We start from the raw sequence: 21,323 nt of genomic DNA on the forward strand, positions 1-21,323 counted from the left end.
GGTCAGAAAAGTTCCCACAATCTGTAAGCAGCGCATCTCTCAACCTCTCAGCACCAAAAATCAGGGACAAAGGATCCACATCACGGACATTCCTTAAATAATAGAACCATTGGTTTAGAAAGCTAGCAAACCAAGAGTACTTACAGTATAATGTATTTCTGAAGTTAAAAAAAGTCTGGAACTGTAATAAATGTAGTTCTTTGTTGATTGGAATCTACCATCTTTTTCACAAAACATCACTGATTAGATCAGAGTAAAATCATGAGCTAAAATCAGGGAATTCCTTGAAGATCAGGAAGAGTTGAAAGGTATGGTAGGCAATGCACATTTTGAATTTGTGACCATTTTTGTATGTGTGTTTTCACTTTACAGTTACAGCAGCAACAGAATCGCTTGATGAAGATTAACCATGACCTTCGACACAAAATCTCAGTTGTTGATGCTCAGGGTCGAGCTCTGATTGAGCAGAAGGTGGAACTAGAAGCGTATTTGCAGGCTAAGGAACAAGAGATGACGAAACTGAAAGCTGAAATTGTGAAACTAAGGGAAAAACTGCCCAGTGAACAAACTCAGAATGGTGAAGAGACAAAGGTAACTGATGCAGCTAAAGTGTTTCTGTTGCTGGTGGCTGAGTACGTGTGAAGCACTTGTGAATTAAGAAAATGTAAATTTGATACAAAAAAAAGTTTAAAAGAAAGCATGTAGCTTTCAAGCATTTTTTTTTATATTTGCTAACACCGTATTCTTTCCCCAGTTTTACATTTCATGGCCAGTGCACTGTTACTCCAACAAAACCGTTTCTCACTTAATGGATTCTCTGTATGACTTCTATGCTGTTCTGTTGTGTGAACTCAAGTTAGGCAGTTTCTGCAACCTTTGCTGATTCATAGTCATGTGAGAAGGGATAGATCTGATCTGCAGAATAGACAAACTGATAGCAACACATTTATCTTCTGTGTATGTGGCAGTCATTACTTCAGTTACTCAAGTACCACTTTTTCTGCGCTGTTCCAGCACCTCCTTAGGAACTAATTACTGTTCTGACTCCAGAATATCCAGCGTGATGTGTTTTTCATAGCAAACACTTTCTCCTGCCTCCTTGTATTTCTTTTTTTTTTTTTCAACAAGAAACATCCTTATTAAATTATCATGCATGACATAGGCAATGTTACATTTATATAAATGAAAATAAAACAATAGAAGTCAGAGTTTCTCAAAGATGGTGGGTGCCCTGTGAGCACCGTTTCCCTGCAGCTCTCATTACCAGAAAAAATAATCATTAAACAGCCATCAAAATAACAAGCTGAAACTCTTCAGAAGAAGTGTCAAATGTTAGCTGATGCAGATGAACTAATAAGTGGGAAAATTAACAAGCTCCAAACTCAAAGTACCTTAAGAAAGAAAGTTAGAAAATTGACTACCTTGGAGCACATGTGCTGAGGCCTGTGGCCCTTGCAAAAGATAATAAAAGAATCTGCAAGATTTGCCAAAATGTCTCAAACAACTGAGCAAATGAATTTACAAACTTCAAAAACAAAGCTGTCACAAATCACCTCACCGGACAAAGAAACAGTTATTAAAATCAAAGAACAACTAAAATACAAGAAGCCTCAAAACTGAATACTAAACAAAAATCAGCAGCATCCTATAGCATGGATGAACTGAAATCTGCACACCTACCAATACAAACAGTTATTCAGGGTTTTTTAGAACAGTTAACTGGGTTTGGAAATAACCTAGAACAAATAGCCAAACATCTTGACATAACAGAAGCCAAAGGTATAAAAAATGAAATGAAAACAGAAGAACTTAAGAATGAAATAAAAACTAAAGAAGCATCTATAAAGGAAATCCAAGAAAAACTAGTAGATCTTGAGGCAAGAAGCCATAGAAATAATCTATTAATAAGAGGTATACCTGAAAAATATGGATAACACCAACTACAAGATGCTGTTATACATATTATAAGTATTCTCAGGAGCGGCCTTAGGTCAACTGGTGCCCTAGGCAAAAGGGGTCCACGGCACCCCCCACCCCACCACCCGATGCCCCCATCCTAGTCTACCTACACCAAATAAATACTGGAAAAGCGCCCCTACTACAGCGGCGCCCTAGGCGGCCGCCTAGTTGGCCTATGCCTAAGGCCGGCTATGAGTATTCTCCTGAAAGACGTAGAAATGGCAAAAAAATGGACATTGAGAGAATGCATACAGCTGTTTGCAAATCTCAGGACATAAGCAAGCCGAGGCAAGTGTATGCTAAATTTCTTAACTCTCAACATGTACAGAAAATACTAAATGCAGCTAAAACTAAAAAGTTTATAACCTGGAATGGACATAAAATTATCTTTGCCCAGGATCTGCCAATGCAAATAAAACAACAAAGAAAAGTACTTTCTCCCTTCTGTGCACTCCTAATAAGCAGGAAAATCAAGTTTCAAATGAAATAAACCAGCTGCCTTTCCTTTCAATACAGAGATCATAGATTTATGGTTAACTCGCCAAAAGAAGGACAGTGGTATTTCTAGAGGCTTTCAACGCACTTCCTGACCTGTGAAATCTCTGAGCATCAAATGGCAGTGAATTCATAACTTAAAACATCAAATGCGGCAAGTATATTCAAGAAGAAAAAAGAAAAGAAGAAATCTCTGTTTTTCTCCATTTTTTAGTGTCTCAACATTCCATCTGACACAGAAAATTCCCGTAACAACAGGAATTAGACAGCAAGCGAGGAGAAAAAAGTTTCAAGCTTCAGTTTCGCGCCAGGACCCATTTCAAGGTGCACACTCTCTGTTTCCTCTTTCCGGACAAATTGCCGAGCCTGGGACAACAATCAAGAAACAAAATGAAAGAAATCACTCCACTACAATGGAAAACAATGAAAATCAAGTAGAAGTAGAGTGGAGACCTCTTAACGCTACCTAGAAATAATGGAAATCTCACTGCAAATCCCAAGACAGAATGCTTTTATTAACGCAAGGTTCTGAGGTACTGTATATTGCTACTATTTCTTTTCAACAGGGTCATAACTAACTAAAAAGCATTTCTTTGGGAAAGGATATGAATAGACATAAAATAGAATCTAATGACACTAAACTGAAACCTGTAAGCCTGATATATTTATGTTAAACTGAACAAGCTCAGAATTATATGTAAACACCAATAAGTATGTAAACCAATCTCTGAAATATATTAGATATCTAGAGTCATCTCACTGATTTATTTAAATATTTGGTATTGTTCTTATTCACAATCTAAAAGGCACTATTGAGAAACAGAGAGTACAGGAACATCCAGATCTTGAGTGCATTAGAATTTGTATTATAGAGTTGTGCTTTTAACTTTTACCATCTATTACGTAAAAGTGTTATAACGTTACCTCGTGCACCCTACACTCATTGAAATATTTTTGAAAGTTACATTTTTTGATTCTCTTCCAGATGGGGTAGATAAGTGGTTATGCACTGGGGTATTTCTGGAGGGAACAGGTGTTACAATAGCTATACTTAGACTAATGAAAACGGTTCTTAAAGTAATCCAACAAAGTATAAGGGAAATTGCTAAAGTTATTTTAACTTTAACCTACAATGTAGAGAAAAAATGTGGATAATTGATTCATGGAACGTAAAGGGACTCCAAGATAAAAAGAAAAGAAAGCTACTTATGCACCTACTTTTCCAATATAAGGCAAACATAATCTTTTTACAAGAAACCCATATGCTTGTCGAAGACTGGGAAAAAAGAGAGAAAAAATGGCTATTTAAAATAATAGCATCAGGCAATAGTACAAACTCTAAGGGTGTTGCAATTCTTATTAAAAAAATCCTTCATTTGGAAAATAATGTGTGGCAGACAAAAATAGCAGATGGTGTTATTTTGTCTGTACTAGTACCCACTGTCAAAAACCTGTTTTAGTCTCAAATCTGTATAGCCCATGTATAAAACAGCAAGATTATGTTATTGAAATTATAATATCTTAATGGAATTCCCAAACTGCTATTACATATTAGGAGGCGATTGGAACACGGTTCTTAACCCAGAAACAGACAGATCTACTAAAAACAAAATATACAACTCCCAAATCTTTTTAGCTCTGAAGGATCTCATACTAGATTACAAACTAGCTGACCCATACAATTTTAGTGACAACAAATCCTCAGTTAACAAATATACATGTTACTCTCCATGTTACAAATCGTGGTGTAGGAAAGACTTCTTTCTGATCTCTGAGGTACTTCTTGAAACAAGATTACAAGATAGAACCCAGATTCCTCTCAGACCACTCTAAAATTACCATAGCACTGATCCCACCTAGCAACAAAAACAATAAACCCAAATGCCCATCATGGTCCTTAAATCCAAACCTCTTACAAAAGAAGGATGTTATCCAAGAAATAAATAATATACTACTGGAAATAGACAATAATCCTTTAGATAAGAACATACCGTATGATGTGCGGTAGGCAGCTAGCAAAGTAAGAATGAGGGGAATCTTAATTCAGAAAGCATCCCATTACAAAAAAAATATACAGAGAAGCAGAATATAAACTTCAAACCAAGTTGAAAGAAGTTGAAATGAAAATTCAAATCAAATATAGCTCATACCTAGAAACACAGATGATAAATTTGCAAAAAGAATTATGCCTCTTACACACAAAACAGTACTCTTTTATTGAGATGAATATGCTAGCTAGATATGCTGATAGTGCTCAAACCCCTTCCAAACTACTACCAAGAATAATCACAGCCAAACAAGCAATACCAAATATAACAGAATTGGACTATGAAGGGGGAAAAATAGTACAAATCAATAAATAGCAAAGACCTTTGAAAACATATACAGGAACTTATATGGACCACAAAAGCAAACTAAATCAGATCATCGTACAAATTTCCTAAGAAATTTAACTTTTCCAAAAATAAATGAACAGCAGAAAGAAATATTAAGAGCACCATTCACAAAGGAAGAAATTCTAGCTGAAATAACTAAACTAAAATCAAGTAAGGCGCCAGGACCAGACATTTTCACAAACAAATTTTACAAAACCTTTGCCCAAAACTTAGCAAACAACTTACTAAAACTATACAACACATCAGGGAGTTTGGCATTGTAGAGCCATACCTAAATGTCTCCAGAATTATCTTTATTCATAAACCTGACTCAGAAAAAATCAAATCCACTAAACTATAGGCCAGCCTCACTAATAAATATTGACAACACAATCCTAGCTGCTATCCTAGCAAATAGACTTAAAAAAGTATTATCAGTAATTATCTATCCAGACCAAAATGGGTTTATCTGCTCTAGGCAAACCTGGGACAACATGCTTACTCTAGATGCAATAATGAAATTATGTGAAAAAGAAAAAAAAAACAAGGTATGCCCTAGCGTTAGACGCTAGCAAAGTCTCTGATAAAATTAATCAAGAATTTCTATTTGAAACTCTGTCATTCTATAATATTCCAAAATACTTCACTGATATAATAAGAAAAATATACAAAAGCTCTTACACATCAATTAAAATAAATAAAATCTCTCCATACCTCTTCAATTTGTATATTGAACCCTTATTCCTTCTCATATTCCAGTGCACATTTCATCACATACCAAAGCTTCTAAATAATAAAATTGTCCTAACAGCTTTCACAGATGTCAGTATGTATTTCGAAACCCCTAATACAGACCTTAATAAAATTATGGAATCTATTAAAAATTTCTCAGAAGTGTCAAACTACGAAATCAACACATCCAAATCTAAAATCTTTCCAATTAATCTGCTTGGCCACAAAGAATACTATTTCCCGGACACACCAGTTCAAATTGACTGCTCCCTACTTAGGAATATTTTTCGATCTTAACCAGAAGTCAGTAACCCAAACAACTTAGGGAAGCTATGGACACAAGTAAATCATTACTTCTGTAGATGGAAGAATATGAAGCTATCAACATTAGCTAAGGTAGCAGTCATTAAAATGAATGCTCTTCCAAAAGTGATTTATCAGTTGAACGCAACAAACATTAACAGCCCCAAAAGCTTCTTTCAAAAAATCTACACAGAAATAGCTAAATTCATCTGGTACCCGAAATCAACAAGGATCAAATACTCTAAATTAATCCTGCCGAAAGAAAGAGGGAGACTGTGTCTTCCAGATTTCAAGCTATATTTTGATATAATCTACTCTAACAGAATAATACAGATATCAGAACACTCTCCTGTGGCTAAAGAATGGTCACCAACATGGGTTAAACTATGGTTTGAACATGTTAAATCAATAAAGATTAATCCCAAAGTCCTATCCTTTCTTCAGAAAGAACAATTCAAGAAAATTGGACTGTACAAATCATTAAGAAATAATATAATATTCCGAAAGCTACTCGAATATATAAACCTAGTGCATACTTTTAACTCTTCTGCAACGTATACATTTAGATCCTCATCTCACATTAAATAACAATATGATAAACCTCAGTCAATATCCACAAGTTAAGAACTATATTGTATAGGACATTTTCAGAATGAAAGATTATACAATAAAAGAGACTAGACAAAAGCTGAAGCTTAACAAAAAAACATATAATAATTCTAAGACAGCTTAAAAATCTGGCTGCCACGCTGGGTAACTTTAACAATTCAGTACAAGCAGACATAGATAGTACAACAACACTGCTTCAATACCTTTCTTACAGAAAAAAAATGCTCTCCAACACATACAGGTTAATTATATCCATCAAATATCAAAATTACATCCATCAAATATCAATCATCTTTACTGTTTTCTGCCTACTGGAATGAGAAAAATGAAAAAATTACAGATGAACAAAAATCCAAAGCAATAGAAACTACACTAAAATTGTCCCCTTTCAAGAGTTTAATCTATACACAACTGATGGTAAATAATAATGCCTACTACATACCAGTGATTTTAAATAAATTTAATTCAAACTACTCCCCAAATTGCCACTAGTGACCAACAGTGTACGCTGATCTTTTTCACATCCTATGGGGCTGTAAATTTACATAAAAGTTATGGTGTTCTTTAAAGGTGAAGTTAGAAAAAATGGGTTATGAGCAGTCAATATTATCATGGGAATTTGCTATCCTACATATAAACCCCCCAAAATTACTTAAGCAGGACACACAGATATTAGTCACATTATTTGTGCTAATGAAACTATATTTCACCCAGAAATGGACAGATTAGAACCAAACTATCATGGGAGGAATTCAACAACAAAGCTACTAGGTATGTTACAGCACATAAATTAACCACAAGAGATAGTAATAAATGCACATATTATCAAAAATAATGGTGTCTCTTGCTGAACCACATTCTAAAAGAATGAATATTATTCAAAGAAGCAAATCCTCACATTGTATACAAAATTCTCCTATACTAAGTTAAGTACAAACCAAAGATGCTTAGACAAGCAGCTTAAGGAAGAATCGACACAGATACATGTATCTCATGCTTCTGACCTTTAGCTGTTGTTGCACCTGCTGTAAATATTGTATTTAGTGTGTTAGAGTTTACTACACCATGCAGTTAGGATAATTTTTATACATTTTCATGTTAAAATTTGAAGATAAATAGTAAATGTGTTTTATCCTATGTGGCTCAGAAGAAATGTGACCTGATTGCATGTTGAAACAAATAATCTGATGTTGTTAATCTTCTTTCCATTCATCACTGATCCTCGGAACTGAGTCAGCCTATTACCAAGCTCGTGCCAGCCAAAAAAATTCCCGAACTAAGTCTCTACCTAGAATGCCTTTCTCCCTGTTACCTCAGATCTCGTTTGCCGCATAGCCATAAAGCCGCATTTCAGCCGAGCTCTCAGCGAAGTGAAATCTTTTTTGATATTTGTGAAAAAATGTTTGGATATCTTCATATTTTTCTAAACTATTAGTATTGCTAGTGTAGTTTCTAGTTTCTTCTGTCTAACCATATTCTTTCCACTCTACCCGTTGTTGCCATTGGTAAACTTCAAGTACCATTGTTGATACAGCCTTTTCCCTTACCCTTATGGTATTTCTTCAATACCATAATTGGTATTGTTTCTCCTGTTTAATCTGTTAGCTTTTATCTTTATTCAAGTGTTTCCCTTTCTTCTCTTCATACAAGTGTATTCCTATATTGCTGGTATTTTGTGATTTTTTTTTGAACAGAGTTGACTTCATTATAATTGGATTATACAGTTGACTGTGGTGTTTTTCTACCAAGATATCAGATAAGAAGGGTACTTCAGGCTTTAAGCATTGTACTTCTTGTAAAGGCAAGTTACCTAACAGTGATTCTCATGATTACTGTGTATACTGTTTGGGAGTGGCCCACCTTTCAGAGCAGCATCCATGTGATATTTGTCAGAGCTTCAGTCAATGCACTCTTAATGAGCGCAAAAATAAAGTCACTCTGAAGGGGTTACTCAGGTCTCCCTTCTCAGGCCATTTCTGCAATGGAGGTCTCAATCCCTCCTTCTAAGGACAAAAAGAGATCCCATTCTGTTCCTTCTTCACCACTGGGTGATCAGAGCAAGCCTGGGAAATCTAAGGTCCCTAAGTTATCGTCAGAGCATAAATCTGCCACTTCGGCTCCACCTTCTGACGCCTATTTTGGCACTGGTCCTGCCTCCGGCACCGATCATAGATCTTACTATGCCTACTTTGACTTCGGCACCTGTAGCTACTTCGGCTCAGGGCACACCTGTGACTACGCCATCAGTTTCCATTTTGGAACCGACCATTTCAGCTCCGAGTGCCATTTTGGCACCGAGCGTTGTACCGACCTCACTGGATCTGACCCATTTGCTTCCGGCCTCAAAATTAGAGACTTCGGTGCTGGCAGACCTTGCACCACGGACCCGATACTCTCCCTCCGTAGACCCATTTCTGGGCCAAGCATAACCCTTTTTCTCGATCGCCCTGACTCTCCATCTGGAGTATCCACTAGATCCTCCAGTAGCCTTTCGGAACACGACGTGGTGCATTTGTAGACCAGCTGTTGGCAGCCAGGGGGATTCCCTCACTTTCTAAGACCCATCCACCTACAGGACTTGGGTTGCCTTATCCATGGACTCCATCTTACACTCCTCATTCAACCATCTCAGCTCTGAAGCCATCTGCTACAACATCCTTCTTGGAACCATCTCCTCAGCACCTACAGTGCATCTCACTCCGGCTCCGAATTTGTCCCTTTGGTCTTCAGTTCCCACCAAACCAGTCCTTCCTCAATCTGGGGATTGGGGGACGGGCGCGTCAGCCCGGGGTATAGTGCCGACTCTTTCCTCGGTTCCTCCCTCGGCGCAGATGGCCGGGTCCGCGCCAATCCTGCTTGAGTCTCCATCTGTGGGGGCGGGTCCATCAGAGCAGGGTGTGACCCTCGTCTTGAGGTTGTCTTTCTCGGTTCCAGGCTCCCATCCCTCTTCGGGCGGGCTTGTCTTCTGCACAATGGAGAGGGCTCTTGCTTCCGGTAGCACTCCCTTGATGTTGGAACCCCAGTTTTCACCCCCTGAGCTACAGCTGTCACAGACCATCCTCCTGGGACATCGGGCAGAGAAGCCACAGGACATCCCTTTTCAGGGTACCCACTCTTCTGAGTCCTCCTCAGAGACCCCTACTGAGGAGCCCCCTCGTAAGAAGATATGCAAGAGGAAGTGCGTGGACTCACCTGAGGAGTCCTTAATGGAAGACACTGATTACGATGATGGTGAAGGGTCCCCACGGTCACCTTCTGAGGATGTCTTCTTTGGAGACATCATGAAGATGTTAAAGCAGAGAGATGACTGGAAGCCCTCCAACACTTTGTCTGAGGAGTCTGTGTTTCTGCAGACTTTTCGTGCCCGGCCTTCTACCTCTTGGGTGACCCCGCCTGCTGACGAGCTCATCCAGCTCATTGTGCAATGCGCGTGGAAGAATCCTGATTCCATTGAGGCGATCCCCCGGAGACCATACAAAATTCTTTCCCCTCCCGAGGACAACCTGCACTGGTCCAAAAGGTTACCAGTTGATGCTATGGTTGTGGTGGTGGCCCACAAAAAAGGACTTGACTGAGGAAAGTCCTTCTGTCCACCCACCCAACAGGGAGTCCCGGGTGGTGGACAGACTTGAGAAGCGTGTTTTTGCATCAGGGACTTGCTATACGATCCCTGAATTATTTGGCACATTTTACAAGGCTCCAGAGGGACCTGATCTCTAAACTCTGTGGGACGCTCGCAGGACAGTTGTCTGACGAGGTCAGGGAGAAAGTGGCCTCACAGCTCGCAACCCTGGAATCAATATCCAACTCGTCCTTGAGGTTGATCTCACACATGACCGAAGGGGCGGCTAGAGTAGTGAGTTTTTATGAGGTGTCATGCCTGGATGCACATTTATGACCTCGCGGATCCCTTCAAGTCTTACTTTCTGAATTCTCTCATCGAAGCTTCTTCCCTTTTTGGTTCCAAAGTGAAGGACACGCTAGCCAGGTGCGAACAAAATGGTAAAGCCCTGTCTGCCATAGGCCTCCGGTTTTCCAACCCTCAACGTACCTTCTCCAGGAATCAGAGGAGTGGGAAAATGTGGCATAAGAAATCTCAGGGTCCCTTCCGTGCCGCACATTGTGATGATACTCCCAGAGGCAGAGGGGGTAACAATTCTGGAAGATGCCCCTATAGGGGCAGAGGGAGTCCTCACAATTAAGGCTCCAGGGACTCCTTTTCTGTTCAGCCTTATCAGTGCTCCTGAGTGGCGGCCCGATTGCTTACCTCTGGAAGCAGTTGGGGGTCATTTCTCTCTGCACCAAGCTGCCTGGCAATCTATCACCACATCATTGGGTGCAGAACATTATCACCAGAGGTTACACCATTCCCTTTTCTTGTCAGCCAAAATTTCCAAGAAAACTTCCCGACATTCCACCAAGTCAAAGGTAGGAAGCAGCATCAGAGATTATAAAGCTGTCTCAAAAAAGAGTCATCCAGCCAGTCCCAGCAGACCAGCATGGATCTGGATTTTACTCGAGATTTTTTTGGGTGCCAAAAAAGACAGGGGACTTGAGACCGATTTTGGATCTCAGCAGTTTAAACAAGTCTGTCACCCAAACCAAATTCCGGATGGTTATGGTTCAGTCCATCCTTCCCTTTTTAAGAGAAGACGATTGGATGTGCTCTATAGACCTCCGGGATGTGTATTACCACATCAAGATGGACAAATGCTCCAGGAGTCTGCTTCACTTCTGGCTAGGAGCCAGTCATTACCAAGTCCGTGCCCAGCCTTTTGGTCTTTTCTACAGCCCCCAGACTGTTCACAAAATGCATGGCAGTGATAACAGCTCACTTGAGACAAAGGATTCCGGGTGTTTCCATATCTAGATGACTGGCTCCTTACCACCCCCACCAAGCATCTTCTGGTAACAGCACTACACCATACTCTGTCTCTGGCAAAATTATTGGGAATAATGATACATTGGGAGAAATCAAACCTTATCCCTACACGACAAATAGAGTTCATTGGAGCAGTGTTCAGTACTCAGTCCTGTCTGGTATCACTCCCATTTCACAGACTCCATTGATTGAGGCTTCAACTTAGGGTGACCAAACAACAGCCTCTGCAAGGGAAGTTCTTCAGGCCCTTGGTTCTATAGCTGCGTCAATTCCAGTAGTGCCTCTAGCAAAACTGCATATGCAGATTCTGCAATGGCGGCTCCTCTGTCAATGGTTCCCAAACTGTCATCCCCTGGATTACAAGATTCAAATAACCAACTCCTGCAAACAGGACCTGCTTTGGTGGATGAGGCCAGACGTAGATCTGCGGAGCAGCCCATTTCAACCCCCCCTAGCCCACAGCCATTGTGACCACGGATGCGTCCCTGATCGGGTGGTGGGGCCATTTCCAGGGAAAGGCTGTCCAAGGCACATGGTCCACCTCAGAGGCCCACCTGCATATCAGTTGGAACTGAGAGCCATGCTGTTAGAGTTGCAGGCCTTCCATTCGGCTCTCCCTTTCGGGACAGTTGCAGTTCAGTCAGACAGTATGTCAGTGGTCTGGTACATCAGCAAGCAAGGGGGAACCAAGTCTTATTCCCTGTGTCAAGAAGCCATGAGAATTTGGCAGTGGGTGATGGCTTCCAACTGCTTTCTGATAGCAACTCGTATCCCGAGGAGCTCCAACCTGATTGCAGACAAACTAAGCAGATGCATCCTCATGCCCAATGAGTGGTCCCTCAACCCCGAAGTGGTGTCTGTAATCTTCAGCCACTGGGGCCAGCCTTGCTGCGATCTTTTTGCTACACTAAGTGCAGCAGCTACTTCGCCCTACTTCACCTGGAGGGGGAGCCACCGAGGGACGCTCTGATCCACAATTGGCCCACAGGACTTCTCTATGCCTATCCTCCCATTCCCCTGATCCCACAATTTCTAAAGAAAGCTCTTTGGTTGAGATGCAAGGTGATCCTCATAACCCCATTCTGGCCTTGACAAGTTTGGTTCCCCTTTCTTCAGCCTCACCTAGTATACTCTTCATGGATTCTGGACCCTCTACCATATATGATTACTCATCCCCAGGGTTGAATCACCCGAATCTGTCCAGTCTCAAGCTGACAGCTTGGTTTCTCCACTTCCACTAGTCGGCAGGCAAGCTAATCTCTCCTCCCTTGTTCGAGACATCATTTTGGCCTCCCACACACCATCCACCAGAAGACAATATCAGAATAAGTGAAAAATGTTCTCCATCTGGTCCAAGGATAACATGCTAGACCCGTATTCGGCTCCTGTTACTGCAGTGCTTCAATACTTGGCTAGGTTTTTTGATAATGGAGCCCCTGCCTCTACAGTACGAGTGCATCTAGCGGCAATGTCCAGTTTCCACAATGCTATAGATGGCACCCCTCTTATCTTTTTACGCCTCTGCAAGGCTTTCCTCAAGGGGACCTCTCATCTCAGGCCTTCTCTCAGACAGCCCGTGGAACCATGGAACCTCACTTTAGTCCTCCAGTCTTTGACTCAAAACCCCTTTGAGCCTGCTTGTTAAGTGTGACCTAAAGTTTTTGTCATGGAAATCTTTGTTTCTGGTAGCCAATACCTCTGCCAGAAAAGTTTCGAACTGTAGGCATTGTGTATCAAGAGGCCATATCTGGTCTTTCATAAAGACAGAGTGTCACTTCAGACGAGCCCATTCTTTCTTCCCAAAGTTGTTTCTCAATTTTGTATTAACCAGTCCATTAATCTACCAGTGTTTTTTCCTAATTTTGCCAGTACAGGGGAGTATTGCCTTCACTCCTTAGATGTACATAGACAATTGAGATTTTACCTAGATAGGACCAAACCTATCCGTAAATCTGATCAGCTTTTCATTTCCTTTTCGGGACCCAAAATGGGAGAGGCTGTTTCCAAGGTGACATTATCAAGATGGCTAAAGGACTGCATACGTTTCACCTATTCCCTCCATAATGAAGCCATGCCAAAAGTCAAAGCTCATTCCACTAGATCTGTGGCAATTTCTCTAGCATTCCACTCCAGGGCCTCCATGAATGACATCTGTGCAGCAGCTACTTGAGCTAAGCCTCATACCTTTATCAATCATTACAAATTGGACCTGGTCTCCTTTGGCTCAATGGTACTCAGGAATATTCTTCCATAAGGGCCACCCATGGACCTCAAGGTAGCTTGGGATTCTGTCCCATCAGTGATGAATGGAAAGAAGATTAACAACATCAGATAAAGAAGTTATGTCTTGCCATAATGTTCCATCTGTGTTGTTCATCTTCTTTCATTCATCACTTCCCACCCTCCCTCCCTCTCCAAAGGCTCCTGGGGGATGCTTTGGGTCTAAGTGGTGACCTAGGGTACTTGCGCAGAAGTGGCCCTCGGCTTTACTTCTCTTTCTTAGCAAAGTCAATCTGAGGTAACAGGGAGAAGGGCATTCTGGGTAGAGACTTAGCTTGAGAGTTTTTTTGACTGGCGCGAGCTTGGTAATAGGCCGACTCGGTTCCGAGAGCTTGGAACCGAACCAATCAGTGATGAATGAAAGAAGATGAACAACACAGATGGAGCGTTATGGTAAGACATAACTTCTTTTTACTTTGTATCTGACAGTTCTCATGATTGTTTGTATTGTTATCTACTGTAATATACTTTTGGAAAACAAAAATCACTGTGGAAAAAAAAATAAATGAAAATAAAACCATAGTGACACAATCTCACTTGCAAAAGTTGTACTTTCCAATTCATCCCGACACAGCTGTAGCTGCAAACATTATACAGCACATTTAATATAATCAGTCATTGTTAGTCAACCATTACATAGCTCATTCAAATCTGGCCTTCTTTTAACCCTTGTTCCTCCTCTGCATGTATTGATCCCACTTTTCCAATTTTTTTCCTATGTAATTTGCTCCTATCCTTTTCTGAAGATCCCAGTTCCAGTTATTTTATCTCTGTTAGTATATTCGCTACTTCTAGTAAAGTTGGTTTAGACCTTGATTTCATAGGTTCATAGGTTCATAGGTTCATACTAGGCTATCTGCCCGAGGGCATTTATAAGCCTAGCCCGTAGTTTTGTGGCTTACACCACCCCTTTAGTTTGGAGAAACTATGCCCATTATTTAGCTGTGCCTCTGTCGAGCAGTGACACTGAGGTAACCCCTGGGGTGTATCTGCGATCTCCCATCCATTGGTCAAGATTCCTCTTGAACAAGGCCAGTGAGGTGCTCTGCCTCACATAAACCGGGATTTTGTTCCACAGCATAGGGAGTCTTTGGGTGATGAATCTATCCCTCCAGCACGTCCTATTAATAACCGTGTCGAGGTTTAAGTCTCCCGCCCTTGTGGCTCTGAGGGATCTAGATTTTTTGAGATGAAGCATGTTCATCAAATCTGGGTTTGACATGGCCTTGTATGTCAGGCATAGGTCACCTCTGAGCAAGCGGTAAGCAACTGAATATAACTGGAGTTCTTTCAGTCGGGCAGCATAAGACAGATTTTTGAGACCCTTTATCCTTTTGGTGAGGAACTTTTGTGGTCTCTCCAGCTGCTGCAAGTGTCGGGTCAGATACATTCCGAATGGGGCATTGTACTCGATCATTGGTCTGATGAGTGATGAGTATAGGGAGACTATGACTTCCCTTGATCTAGATGTGAATCCCTTCATGATAAGGTGGGCTATGTAGAAGGTCTTCCTAACTACTTTAGCAATATGAGTGTCGAATGAAAGGCTACTGTCAACCTGGGTTCCCAGGTCCCTAATAACTTCTTCTGTGTTCAGGGGATTGCCACCTATATGGTAGCTAGGGGTAACCTTATTTTTCCTGAAGGGTATGACTATGGATTTCTTGGCATTTAACTTAAGGCCATGGCTCTGGCACCAGTTATCCGTTTCTGTGAGACCCTTCTGAAGGATATCTGTGTCGGATGTGTTTTCAACTACGGCGCCCAGTTTGCAGTCATCTGCAAACTTTGTCAGCCATAACCCTCCTGTGTTTGCTTGTACTTCAGAAAAGTAGATGCCAAACAAGAGTGGGCCCAGGACTGAGCCCTGTGGGACACCACTTGTGACAGGCTTTGAGTCTGACATGGCGCCAGCAACTCTGACCCTGTGGGTTCTGTCACTCAGCCAGTTTGCAACCCATCTTGTAATGTATGGGTTTACATTTAAGTTGATGAGTTTTTCAATGATACCCGAGTGAGGTATTGTATCGAAAGCCTTCGCCAGGTCTAGGTAGGCTGTATGGACTGCCTTTTCCTCGTCAATGGCCTTGGTGACTGTTTCGAAAAAGTCAACCAAGTTTAAAAGGCATGATCGGCCTTTGACAAAGCCAAACTGGGTTGGATCTAAAGTCTGCAAATTCCCTTTGTCTTTATTTATGAGATCCATTATGATCCTCTCCATGGCTTTGCAGATAAGGCTTGTCAAGCTAATGGGACGGTAATTTCCAGGGTCGGTGGAGGCACCGCCTTTGTGGAGTGGGACCACAGTCGCTGTGCACCACTCCCTGGGTACGTATCCGGAGGTGAGACTAAGATTAAACAGCTGTCCTAACTGTGGGTTTAATTCCTCGTTGAGTTCATGGAGCACACAGCCGGGGACACCATCAGGTCCCATGGATGCTGTGTTCTTTGCCTTGGAGAGAGCAGTTCTCACCTGGGCGTTAGAGATGTTTGGGGGGCTACAATCATTTGGTATAGATATCTCTCCTTTAGGGGGGGAGAAGTTTGCACTGAACCTGTCAGCCAGTATGTTGGCAATGTCTTTAGGATCAGTTATCTTCACATAATTTTGAACTAATTCTGAGCATATCTGGGAGTTTCCTCCTAAGTTTCTGACATAGCTGAAGAATGCCTTATGGTTGTCTTTAGAGTCCTTAGCTATTTTTTTCTCATAATTAGCTTTGGATGATTTTATGAGAGCTCTTAGCTTTTTACTTATAGTGATCACCGGTGTCTTACCTTTTAAGGATTTTGCTCTATCTTGTAGTAGCTTTATCCTTTTGTTGTAGAGTTTGTTTATGGCTGGGGTCCACCAGACCCCATTTCCATTTTCTAGTAATTGCTTTTTTGGCAGCCATTATAATTAGACTCAGCAAGGCCTTACTATATGTAGGCAATTCCAATTTTGTATCATAGCTCAAAAGTAAATCATCTCCCTAGTTACTCCAGTTTGCTCACCCAACATCTCCGACAGAGCAGTCTGCAGGGAATCTTTTAAAGTCTGTCAACTCATTACACTCCCAGAAAATATGTTCCCAGTTACCTCTTTCTTCCCTGTCACACCTCCAACATTTGCTGTCTACCCGAAGAAAAATTCTTTGGAGTCTGTTTGGGGTATAAAAATACCTATGTAAACACTTAAATCTTCTAGATTTTGTTGCATGTTTGGGAGACGTACACATATTTCCCCATCTTTCCTTTGTGAATTGCTTATCTAATCTCTCTTCCCAATCCTTCCTGACCTCCTTTGATTCATTCTTATAGTTATCATGCAGTATTTTATGTGCTGTACTAATCAGTCCTTTCTTAATGGCAACATCTGTTCTAGATTGTGCTAAAAACTCTACCAGTGCTGGTCTTTCGTTTAGGATCCCCCTATTTCTTTCTCTTTGCCTATACTTTGATATCAATCCTTGATATGGATGGTAATCTCTAGCCTGCAGACCAAATAAGTTCTTGGCATCTTCCCATTCTGTTACCTTTCCCTCACTAATTATTTGCTCCCAATACCTTGGTTCCTTTGCCAGTTTTCTCCAATATAGTCCTGCCCCCTCTTGCCTGTTGTCTGTATCCCTAATTCCAGTTATCCCTATCAGCAGAATCTCCTTTCTCCATTCCTGTTTTGATTTAGTTCTTAGAAGAACTTCTGCTACTTTATGAATATAATGGTCTGTATGATTATTGTTGTTTTCCTTAAAGGTCTGCATCCAAAATCCCATGCTGTCCCTGATACTTGAGCTTCCCCCCATTTTGCCATCATCTCTTTCTACTTTGAATTATAGTTTTCTGCTTGTGCTATGTATAGGAGCCTTAACTGTGTTGCTCTGATATACCCCTTTAACTTGAATAATCCCAGTCTGCCCTATTCTATTGGAAGAATAAGCTTATCCCACTTGACTCTTGCCATTTTCCCCTCCCAAATAAAATCCTTCAGATCTTTATTAATTGCTACTCACAACTTTTCCTCTGGTTGATAAAAAAATGCCCGACCTGTGTATAAGACTACAGGGACTAAAAACATTTTAACTGCTTGTATCTTACTATCAATATCCATACAACAGAGCTTCTATTTTCTCAGTTTTTGTATTATCTTTTATTTAGTCTCTTCCCACATATCCTTAGCTACCACACCAGTATAATTTTTAATCCATACTCCTAAATACTTCATTTTATCAAGTTCCCATAAGTATGGATATTGCTGAACCAGTTTGTATGTGGGTACATAATTTACCACTTTTGCTTTTGTTTTAGCTTCATTCATTTTGCATCCCGTAAAGGTTTAAAACTGTCTCAATATGTTCCACAGCGTTATAATGCCCTTTTCTGATTTTGTCAGGTATAAAATAATGTCATTTGCAAATAGAGCCAGATTTTCCATTTTTTTTTCCAAATGTGTTTATTAAATTTACACATGACAAAGGCAATCTTACATTTATATAAATGAAAAATGTACAAAATGATATCACTTTAATTGCAAACAGTTTACATCGCAGACACCATTGAAACAACTGCAGTTGTAAACCATCCAGTCATTGTCAGTTAAGCATTATATAACTCATTCAAATCCTGCCTCTTAAACCTCGTTCCTGCTTTGTATATACTGTTCCCACAATTCCCAATTTTTTCCTATGTACTTTGCTCCTTCCCATTTCTAAAGATCCCAATTCCAGTTGTTTTATCTGTGTTACTATAGTCACTACTTCTAGTAAAGCTGGTCTAAACTTTGATTTCCATTTTCTAGTAATTGCTTTTTTGGCAGCCATCATAATTAGTCTCAGTAAGGCTTTACTATGTCTAGGCAATTCCGATTCTGTAGCATAACTCAAAAAACTTATGTCCCCAGTCAGTCCCATCTGCTAACCCAGCATCTCCAACAGAGTGGTCCGCAAGAAATCCCAAAAAGCTGCCAGCTCATTACACTTGAAAAAATATATGCCCAGCTACCTCTTTCTTGCCCGTCACACCTCCATTTGCTATCCACCTGAGGGAAAAGTCTTTGGAGTCTACTTGGGGTATAAAAATACCTATGTAAATACCTCCAGCAAAGATTCTAAATCTTCTAGACTTTGTTGCATATTTGGGAGCTATACATATATCCCCCATTGACTCTTTGTGAAGTGCTTATCCAGTCTCTCTTCCCAATCCTTTCTAAGCCCCTCTGATTGATTGTTATAATTATGCAATATTTTATATGCCTTACTAATTAATCCTTTTTTAACGGTAGCTTCTGTTTTAGATTCTATTAAAACTCTACCAGTGCTGGTCTTTCATTTAGGAGCCCCCTATTTTGTTCTCTTTGCCTATACTCTGATATCAATCCTTGTTAGGGAAGGCAATCTTTAACCTGCAGTCCAAATAAATTATTGGCCTCTTCCCATTCTATTACCTTTCCCTTTATAGTTATTTGTAGAGCCAGGTTTTCTTGACTACCATACCGATTATATCTGTGAATTTCTGAGTCCCTTATTTTCTTCGCCAGTGGTTCTAAATATAATGCAAATAAGAAAGGGGAGAGAGGACACCCCTGCCTAGTTCCTCTGCTCAAGCAGAGATTATCAGAGAGGATCCAACCCACTTTAATTTTCGCCTGTGATCCTTCGTATGTCCTCCTATATTTTTAAGAGGGAATGCAAATGCTTCCATTGCTCTGCTCATAAAATCCCAGCTTACTCTGTCAAATGCTTTCTCTGCATCAAGACCTAGCAGCAAATAGGGTTTTTTTCTTACATTCTGCTTCTCTCTGGATCTTCACTGTTCTGTTTATGTTGTCAAATGTTTTCCTCCCCTCCACAAAACTACATTGATCCATATCTATCAATTTTGGCATCATTTTGCCATTCTTTTAGGCATTATAGACATAAACAATTTATAAACACAATTTAGTACTGAATGGGCCTGTATGAAGCTGGATCTGATGGATCTTTACTGTTTTTAGGTATTACAGCTACTACCGTTTTCTTCCAGGATACTCGTACTTCTCCTCTTAAAATGCTGTTAAACAAAACCTTCCAGATCTTCTTCAGTTTTTCTCTCTCCTAGCTTCCAAACTCCCACAGGAATACCATCTATTCTTGGGGACTTTCCTGTAGATTGGTTATACATCACCATTTTATCTCATCTCCTCCTAGCCTGTTAGTAATTGAGCCTCCTCTCCCACTAACATTGGCATATGTAATGCTTCCATAAACATTTCTATCTGTACATTTTCTTGGTATCCATATTTCTGTGCTTTATACAGACTTTCATAGAATGTCCAAAATATTTCTAATACCTCTACAGGATCCTTTGTTATCTTCCTTGTTATAGGCTCCCTAAGCTTGGTGACAGCCCTTTCTCCTTTCTGTTGCCTGAGTCATTGTGCTGAAAGTTTTTTGTGCTGTAGAATTATTATCAAAAAACAGTTGCTTAATAGCAGTCATTCTAAACGCACGCATATTATCAAGACAATCCCTTATTTTCTGTTTAGCATTCTGCAGTTGCTCTTCTCCTTGTTCTTTGAGATTTGCCAATTATTTCACAATACTTTAATATTTGCCAGTCCCTCTAAATAATTCTTGTTACGTCTTAACCATATCTCCCTTTCTTATATTTCCACCCTATTTTTAAATTACACTTTAATTTTATCCCACTCCCTAGATATATTTTCAGAAGTTTCTGTATTCTGTAATAGCTCCTGAGTAATTTCCACTACCCATTCCTTAAATTCCTTTCTTTTCAGTAGATAGGTGGGAATGTGCCAGTGTCTCATTTTTATTTACTCTAACCCTGTGTTTTTATTTTAGTTATTATTGGTTCATGATCTGAAATAGTTATTGGATGCGTATCAAGACCTTCAATTAAATGCACTTGTTCCTGTGAAATGTAAATCCTGTGTAGCCTAGCCCAGTTTTTGTATCTTGAGGAATAATATGTAAATTCACTCCAAACTCTTATTACTGAAGTCACATCTTCCATGCCAAATATTTTCATAAATTTCTTCAAAAATTTACCCTCCTTTGTTATATTTTCCTTTCTGGGCCTCTGAGACACATCTTTATTACTGTAAGTCAAATTCCAGTCCCCACCTATAAATAATATTCCTTGCTGAAAGCTGATCGTTTCTCCCAGAATTTTCTTATGCTCCATTGCAGCAGGTTTAAGTGGAATGTAAATACATGCCAGTGTAATCCTCCTCCCTTGCCAATAGCCCTGTAGCACTACAAATCTGCCATTATTATCTTTTTAATTCTCTTCTATCACTGTTGGAGCTGGGTCTATATCACATAGTAAAAGTGTCAAAACTTCGACTATGTAAATATCAAACCCAAAAGTTTGAAAACTGAAAACTCCAAACACTCAGAACAGCGATTTTTTCCCCCTGGTCTGGCCCACTGCATTCTATCCCTGGGAAAGAATTTGATGTTCCACGGCTTCGTTATTTTTATACTTCAAACTTCCCAGTTCGAAATTTCGGCGTTCGGACATTTGTGCATTCGGACTTATGATGTACACCCTTGGAGCTCCTCTTCAATTAGTATAACTACTCCTCTTTTCCTTTGTCCCAGGTATTCCGCTGAATAACTTTCCTGAAAACCTTTCTTTATCAAATTCACATATTCAGTTCTTTCTTAGTGCATCTCCTGTAATATAGCTGTTCACACTCTACATTT

The 21,323-nt window shown here is 40.2% G+C and overlaps 1 protein-coding gene across 7 annotated transcripts in view; it reads left to right on the top strand.

Annotated features, from left to right (window-relative positions):
• RILPL1 (Rab interacting lysosomal protein like 1) overlaps positions 1 to 21,323 on the top strand; it is an 877,667-nt gene that overhangs the window by 470,992 nt on the left and 385,352 nt on the right. For all 7 annotated transcript variants that reach the window (XM_044068562.1, XM_044068560.1, XM_044068559.1 and 4 more), the window contains one exon: positions 373 to 591. In XM_044068562.1, the coding sequence (XP_043924497.1) occupies positions 373 to 591 (219 nt within the window). The remainder of the gene's footprint in view (positions 1 to 372; positions 592 to 21,323) is intronic.

Source organism: Protopterus annectens, chromosome 4.part0 (assembly GCF_019279795.1).
Source record: "Protopterus annectens isolate FY-2018-M chromosome 4.part0, PAN1.0, whole genome shotgun sequence".
Taxonomy (NCBI): Eukaryota; Metazoa; Chordata; order Ceratodontiformes; family Protopteridae; genus Protopterus; species Protopterus annectens.